General features: G+C 53.0%; 1 protein-coding gene across 1 annotated transcript in view; it reads right to left on the bottom strand.

Annotated features, from left to right (window-relative positions):
• Rasal3 (RAS protein activator like 3) overlaps positions 1–5,876 on the bottom strand; it is a 12,338-nt gene extending 6,462 nt beyond the window's left edge. Inside the window, 9 exon segments of the mRNA XM_033759639.1 lie at positions 3–61; positions 423–521; positions 617–770; positions 1,954–2,024; positions 2,537–2,598; positions 2,701–2,779; positions 2,895–3,025; positions 5,350–5,696; positions 5,826–5,876. Coding sequence (XP_033615530.1) covers positions 3–61; positions 423–521; positions 617–770; positions 1,954–2,024; positions 2,537–2,598; positions 2,701–2,779; positions 2,895–3,025; positions 5,350–5,683 — 989 coding nt within the window. The 5' untranslated portion in view covers positions 5,684–5,696; positions 5,826–5,876.
• Positions 5,877–7,777: the final 1,901 nt, after the last annotated feature.

Below are 7,777 nucleotides of genomic sequence, written 5' to 3'. Positions count from 1 at the left end.
GCAGCCCCTTCGCCTCGTGTATCCACACGCTCAGCCACGTCTCCTCCCGCTCCGCGTTGTCCTGGGGGCAGGAGAGGGGTAGGGTGAGTTTTGGGGGAACGTTGGCGCTCCAGTGCAGGCACTGCAGTAGAAACGTGCAGCCTTGCCGCACGTGGTAGTGCACACCCGTCAACCCAGCGTTCGGGAGGCCGAGGCAGGAGGATCGCCGGGAGTTTGAGGCCAGCCTGAGCTACACAGCGAGGCCCTGTCTCACAAAGCCGACCAACTAACCAAAAATAAAAATACAAATAAATAAATAAAATAAAAAAGGAAGGGGCCTTTCCAAGTGGTCGCAAAGGTGCAGCGGTTATGATGGGCGCTGGGTTTGGGTGGCATAAAAGAGGCGGGGCCGCCTAGACAGTAGGCAGAGTCTCGGCAATGACCTGGCTGGGCTGGAAGTGGCGACGAAGGTCCTGGATCCAGCGGTCTCTCTCAGCAGCCGAGCGACAGGAGAAGCAGCGGTTCCCGCCCACCCAAATCACCTGTCGAGGCAGGGAATCCAAGGGTCAGGCTGAAGCAAAGTGAAGCCAAAGCGTCAAGAGTGGGACCGCGGGAGAGAGGGGTCACCCGAACTTACCTGGAAGCAGTGGGGTTCCCCCAGGAGGCTGGAGTGCAGCGGCCAGACCCGCACGTCCCGCTCAGCGCCCAGGTCCAGCTCTGAGAGTGTGACCAGCGATTCCCTAGAGCCCACGGTGCTGGGGGGTGGGCGGGGCGGGTGAGCAAGCGGTCACCTCCCCCCCACACACCCGCGAGCCTGAAGGGTAGAGGAAAGCCAGGGACCTGAGTCTAAATTGGGTACCATCCCTCTCCTGTTGTCAGGTGCCCCCACCCTCTCGTGTCTCCCTGCTGTGTGTGTGGTCCTGGGGGTTCTAGGGCCTTTGCTCTGAGCCGCACTTCCAACTCTTCACTTTTCATTTTGATACAGGGACTTGCTAAGTGGCGAGGTTGCTCAGTTTGTGATCCTCCTGCCTCAGTCTCCCAGGGTGCTGGGATGACAAGATTGTGCCACCATGTCCAGTTGTCTCATTGCTTTTAATATAAAACTAGCTCTTCATAGTGGTCCAAATGACCTTGAAAAGTCTAGCCCTTGTCACCTTTTCATTAAAAAAATAAATTCTATTTTACCCTATTCCCCCCTCAAGCCTCCTCCCCTCCCTTTGTACAAAAGCTTTGTTTCCATTTTTTCTTCTATTTTCACTTTTTTTCTTGTCCTTTCCTTCCTCCCTTTCTCCCTCCCTCCTCCCTTGTTCCCCCTCCCATTTGAACACTTTCTTCCCATTTCCCAACATCCTTGTCACCTTTGACCTCATCTCCCTCCATGTGACCCCTCACTTTCGGAACTCTTTTTTTTGAGACAGGGTCTCACTATGTACTTGAGGCTGACCTGGAACTCACTATGTAGCCCAGGCTGGTCTCGAACTCAGTGATCCTCCTGCCTCAGCCTCCTGAGTGCTGGGATTACAGGTGTGTTCCACCACGCCCAGCAAAAAAAAATTTGGGGGGAGGGTACTGGGGATTGAATTAAGGACCTTGTGCTTGTGAGGCAGGCGACAGCACCATTGAGCTTAATCCCCAGCCCACTTTTGGAAAAATCTTGTTTTTGTGCCTTTCAGCCTCTCAGTCTTTGCTTGCTGTTTGCTCTGCCTGAAATGCATGTCTCACTGCCTGTTGGCTGAGTTAACATCCATCTCTCCTAGGAGTCCTTCCCTGACTCTTCCAGACCAAGGCGTTGACTTAGCTACCAGATTAAAGCTCGCTCCCAGCCTTCACCCAAGGGCGGGCTCTTCTGTGCTGTCCTTACAGCCCCAGCATCACCTGGCATAGGGCGAACAAAGAGGGATGTGCAGGCTGTGTGCAGAAGGAGGGGATGATACACAGGGTGATGTTGAGCTCCAGCCCCTCAGAGACCCTTACCCATCCCGGGGGACACTGGATCCCAGGTCCGACCTGGACTTTTTCTTTTCTTTCAGCCTCTTGAGCAACCCCTGGAGGAAGGTGGTATCAGCTGGGCAGAACTCTGGGCTCCCTCCTCAGCTCCCACCCACAGGAGAAGGCTCTGCTGGTCTCGAGGGACCAAAACCAAGATCGGGCTGCATTAGCATCATTAATAAGGACAAGCAGGTTGAATGCCTCCTCCTCCTCCCGCTTTGTTTTCAAGACAGGATCTTATGTAGCTCAGGTTGGCCTCAAAGTCAGGATTATCCTGCCTCAGCCTCCCAGGTGCTGGGATTACAGGCGTGCGCCACCATGCCCAGCCAGCTCACATTTGACCAAAGCATCGAACGTCTGCTTTCCTGCATTAACTCTTTGTAAAGAGACCCCAGCAGGAAGTTCCCTTGTTAACTCAATTGGACAGGTAGGGGTCACAGAGGTCCAGCGAAGTTCAACCTGCCCCAGATCAGCCAGGACAGTGGATGCCCTTTTGATGTCGACGCCGAGAACCTGGAAGTCCCTGCTAACCCCACCTCCATTCCCAGTTTCTCCGTGGCTGCCTCACCCGAACATTGTGGACCTGGCTGGAGCCAGCAGCCTCTGGCTCCGTCTTTCCGGAGATCCGATCTGTGGGTGGTCAGAGGTGGGAGGTAAGGAGTTGAAATCCTCTGCCGTTCTGCCTCACCTCGTGAGGCTTCCAAATGCCCAGCCTACCACCTCCTGACTCACCTGGGTTCCTGAGGTTCCCAATGACCACTTTCGTGCTGCCCTCTGAGCTAGCGCTCCCCATCCGGGGCCGCCGAGGACCCTGCGTCCCCAGGGAGGGGGCAGTTAGAAGAGTGAGGCCGGCCCACCTCTGGAGGGTCAGGGGCCTCGCCTCACCCCCACACCCTGCCCCGCCTCTGTTCGGCCCCACCCCTCACCTCCTCCTCGCCTCCAATGTGCACCAGCTTTCCATCAAGCAGGGCGAAGCCCCCGATGTCCCACACAGGCACGTCCGGGGTGGGGGCCTCGGGGATCTGTGGGACAAGTGGCTCCGGCTCCAGCTCTAGCTCTGGGAAGAGGAGGAGATGCTGGGAGACCTCAGGGCCCTTCCTCCTCTCTGTCCACGCAGAAGGCTCACTGGGGATTCTTTCCTAGGTGCACCATCCAGTGACCATGTCATACTGTTCCCTCTTGAGTCTCTGCCACGCCCACCTGCCACAGGCCCAGTACTGTGTTTACCACTCTGCAACATGCTTTACTCCCCCAAAGCCATTCAAAGGGCTGTAGTAACTGAGACCCAGACAGGTCGAGTCACTTGCTTGGAGCCACACAGGTAATGAACGGAGTTGGGCTTCACACACAAGCATTTTCCTCTTAACCAAGACATTGGGGTAAGTCTGGGATGCTAAAAAGACAGGACAGATATCTGAGTGTGGTGGTGAATGTCTGTAATCCCAGCACTAGGAGACTGAGGCATGAGGAATACCAGAAATTCAAGGCTAGCTTGCGCTACATATTGAGAACTTGTCTCAAAACAAACAAACAAAAAACCAACAACAGCAAACAGGGCAGCCCAGGGAGATTGAGGCAGGAGGACTGTAAGGTCAAGCCCAGCCCGGACAACTTATCAAGACTCTATCTCAAAAAAAAAAAAAAAAAGGCCGAGGATGTAGCTCCGTGCAAAGACCTGGGTTCAATCCCCAGTGCAAACAAAAATAAAAATGAACAAAAACAAGGATAAGAGCCTTGGTTCCTTACCTAAGCAACTACATCTAAAGGTGGAAAGTATTCAAAGTTTAAGGGACAGAAAAAACTCAGGATAGGCAGCAGTCTCTTTTTGAGTCAAGGAAGACTTCCATAGGGATTTGCCCAAGGTGTTAAACAGGAGGTTGGATTTTGACACACAGAGAAAGCCGTGCATAGTGGCACGACTGTCATCTCTGTACTGGGGAGGCTGAGGCAGGAGGATCTCCACAAGTTCGAGGCCAGCCTGGTAAGGGATGGGCAAAGCCCAGCAAAATAAAAGGAAGGACAAGAGGGATGCTTGGGTCCAGAGGCTAGAAGGGAAGGCCCAGGAAATAGATTGGTACATGTTTGGGGCACTAATTGGAGGGCTTTTATCATGGGCGTGATAGAAGCCATGGGAGGGGTTAAGCAGGTGAGGAGCAGCACCGCTTACTAGAGAGCTGTCTTTGGATCTGATGCAGTGGGCAAGCACTGATGCCCTGGATGGGGTTAAAGGTTTGCCTCTGCCGGATATGAGAGTTGAGAATTAGGTGAGCTCCCAGAAAATAGGCCTTATCAACCTTCCCACATGAACAGTGTGTTCCCTTATTTCACCACTAGGGGCAGCAAAGGGTAACTCCTTGTGGGTCCCTTGGACACGCCAGGTTTCGGGCTGGTGAGGTGCTATGCACTTTGCTGAGTTTCAATTCTTGTGACATCCATTACCTTTTTAGGTCCCTCTTGGGACCCTTGGCACCCCATCTGTCCTTTTATTTCTTTTCTTCTCTTTCTTTTTGTTGTTGTTTTGTTTTTTGAGACAGGGTCTCACTATGTAGTTCAGGCTAGCCCTGAAGTCACTATGTAGCACAGGCTGGCCTCAAACTTGTGGTGATCCTCCTGCCTCAGCCTCCCCAGTGCTGGGATTCCAGATGTGCGCCATCACACCCGGCCTTCTTCTGTCATTTTCTGTTGACTTTTTAAAACTGTTACCCTCCCTCCCGTGATCGCAAAAGTTCAGGGAAAATCACCTGACTTGGTCACCACCACGTCTTCTGTCTCAGTCAGGGACTGACACACATTAACTGTGTGACAACCCCCTGCGTGACTGACTGAGCATGAATTCGTAAAATGATATGCTTTTCAAGGTAGAGATCAATAATACCGTTGAGCTGATGGGGAAACCCAGTGTGGTAGCACATATCTGCCATCGCAGCACTTGAGTGTCTGAGACAGGAGGATGGCTGTGAGTTCAAGGTCTGCCTGGGCTGCACAGCGAGACCCCGTCTCAAACGAGCCAAACCCAAACCAAACCAAAGCAAAAAAAACACGGGGAAGTGGAGCTCAGGGAGGTGACGAGACTAAGACACATGAGAGACCAGTTAGGGCCAAGAGCCTTTGGCGTCTGGACGCTACCATAGACCACAGTGCTTTTGTGAGTCCCTGTCCCTTCCGCAGACTTCCGGGAGGTCCCTGGCGACCCCGCCCCCACCCCTCTTTGGGTGAAAGAAGGAAGACGCTGCCGCCCCCCCACTTCCTGCCAGGTTTCTGTGCTCCCCACAACTTCCTGTGTCTAGAGAGGGCTGATGCGCCGCCGGTGGCAAACAAAGCCCAAGCATCCGGCTACCCGGCTGCCCCATGCAGTCCTGCGCCGGGTGGGGGAGCCCGTACCTGGGCCCTCCTGCTCCGGCTCCGGCTCCGGCTCCAGTGATGGGCTCTTGTGCCGACTCCAGAGCGTCTTGGAGAGCCAGAGGCGACTGCTCTGTGACTCTTTGGGGGGTGCAGAGAGCACCCGACGGAACCGTGAGCGAGGGGCCGGTTGGCTGCTCACCACGGGCTCCTGGTGGCTCAGTGTCCTCCCCCAGCTGGCCAGGCGGCCCCAGCGGAAGCCCCCAGCCGCTTTCTCCTTCTGCCCGCTGGCCCCCAGGTGCCAGCGGTAGGATGTCAGTGGGGAGGGGCCCGCGGGCTGGGTTTGGCAGAGGTGGCTCGGGGACGGTGAGTCCATGGCGGAGGCGACCCTGGAGGGCAAGAAGGTGACCTTTGTGCCCGGCGTCTGCCTGGGTCTGTCCTCACCTCCCTCCGCTCTCTGCTCTCAGCTCTGCCTCCAGGGAACCCACCTGGGGGCCATGACCCCGCTTCTCTCTTACCTTGATTTCCTGGCCAGCCCCAGAATCAGCAGCCGTCTGCACTTGGCCTGGGCTTCCTCCCACTGAACCCAACTCCACGTGACCCTGGCTGTCCTACCCTAACCCACAGCCGGGCTGCATGGGGCAGGATGCAGGGTGGGGGTGTAGGGGAGGTGGCGGAGGAGGGTGCCCATGCAGGCTTCTGGCAAGACGGCCCCAGAATCCCTCACCGACCAAGAGGCAGCACATGAGCCTCTCTTTGAGCCTCAGTTGTCTCGTCCATAAAATGGTCACACTCTGGATTAATGATGGCAAAGGTTAGCACCCAGAATTCTCACTTGTTGCTGGCCAGAGTTGTAAGGGCTGGGGATGAGCACAGTGGTTCTGCCGCCTGCCTTGTAAGCACAAAGTCCTGAGTTCAATCCCCGATACAAAAAACCCCAAAAAACCAAGTGGGAGAGTTGTTTGGCCTGATCTCCTTAAGGGATTGATCAGTTTATTTATTTAGTACTGGGGATTGAATTTGGGACCTTGCTCTTGTGAGGCAGGCCTGGTGCCATGGAGCTAAATCCTTGGCCCAGGATAGATGATGATGATGATGATGATGGTTGGTACCAGGGATTGAAGTCGGAACCTTGTGCTTGTGAGGCAGGCTCAGGAACCACTGAGCTAAATCTCCAGACCTCAGGATAGATTATTTTAAACTGGGCATGGTGACCCATATCTGTCCTCCCAGCAATTGGGAGGCTGAGGCAGGAGGATCGCCTGTGACTCTGAGGCCAGCCTAGGCTACATAGTGAGTTCAAGGCCAACCTGGAATACATAGTGAGACCCTGTTTAAAAAATAGGTTTTTTTGGGGTGGGTACTGGGGATTGAACTCGGGACCTTGCACTTGCAAGGCAGGCGGTGGAACCACTGAGCTAAATCCCTGGCCCAGCAAAAAAATAGATTTAAAATTTTGTATTTATTATAATGTCTTCACACAGTGGGATACTTTGCAGCAATGACAAAGAGCTACTGAGTAATTGACCTCAGATCAGGTCGATTACTACTGAGCCAAAACAAAAACAAAAGCCAAACACAATGTGAAGAGTATGTATCTTATAAACTGGGTGTAATGGTGTAGGCCTGTATTCCCTGCAATCAAGGAGGCTGAGGCAGAAGGATTTTTATTTATTTATTTAGTTAGTTAGTTAGTTAGTTTTTTTGAGACAGGGTCTTACTATGTAGTGACTGACCTGGAACTCACTATGTAGCTCAGGCTGGTCTCAAACTCACAGCGATCCTCCTGCCTCAGCCTCCCGAGTGCTGGGATTACAGATGTGCGCCACCATGCCCGGCCCAGAAGGATTTTTAAATGCAAGCCCGGCCTGGGAAACTTAATGGCTTAGTGAGACCTTCTCTCAAAATATAAAATAAAAAAGGGTAGGGGATGTAGCTCCCTGGATTACATCCACAGGACCACCACCACAACAAAAAAGTATGTATTATATGATTCCATTAATACAAAGTTCCTAAGCAGGAGAGACTATGTGTAATAAGTTAGAGTATTGGTTAGGCTGGTCTTGAACTAGGTAGCCCAGGCAGGCTGAGAACTCATGGCAATCCTCCTGCCTCAGCCTCCTGAGTGCTGGTATTACAGGCATGCACCACCACGCCTGGTGTTTTTATTTATTTATTTTTAAAAATAGAAGCGAAATTCATATAACTCAAATTTGACACATTCTGTTTTTGAGCTGAATGCAGTTTCCATGGATGTGGTGTGTTGTGAAATTCATTAAACAATATATTTTGGTGTACCTCAATAAGTGTTTACATGAAAAATAAAAAGGTGGGCATACAGTGATCTAACAAATGAGCGAGTCAGCATCATTCTGACCCAAAAGCCAGACAGGAACTGGTTTGAGTACCAGCTGGCCGCTCTCCCCCTGTGTGATCTCAGGCAAGTCATTTCCCCCTCGCTGAATCTTGG

This window comes from Fukomys damarensis, unplaced genomic scaffold (genome assembly GCF_012274545.1).
Source record: "Fukomys damarensis isolate Sample0158 unplaced genomic scaffold, DMR_v1.0_HiC HiC_scaffold_37, whole genome shotgun sequence".
NCBI classification, from domain to species: Eukaryota; Metazoa; Chordata; class Mammalia; order Rodentia; family Bathyergidae; genus Fukomys; species Fukomys damarensis.
Note: the sequence above shows the minus strand (reverse complement) of the source record. Positions and strands in the feature narration are given on the sequence as shown.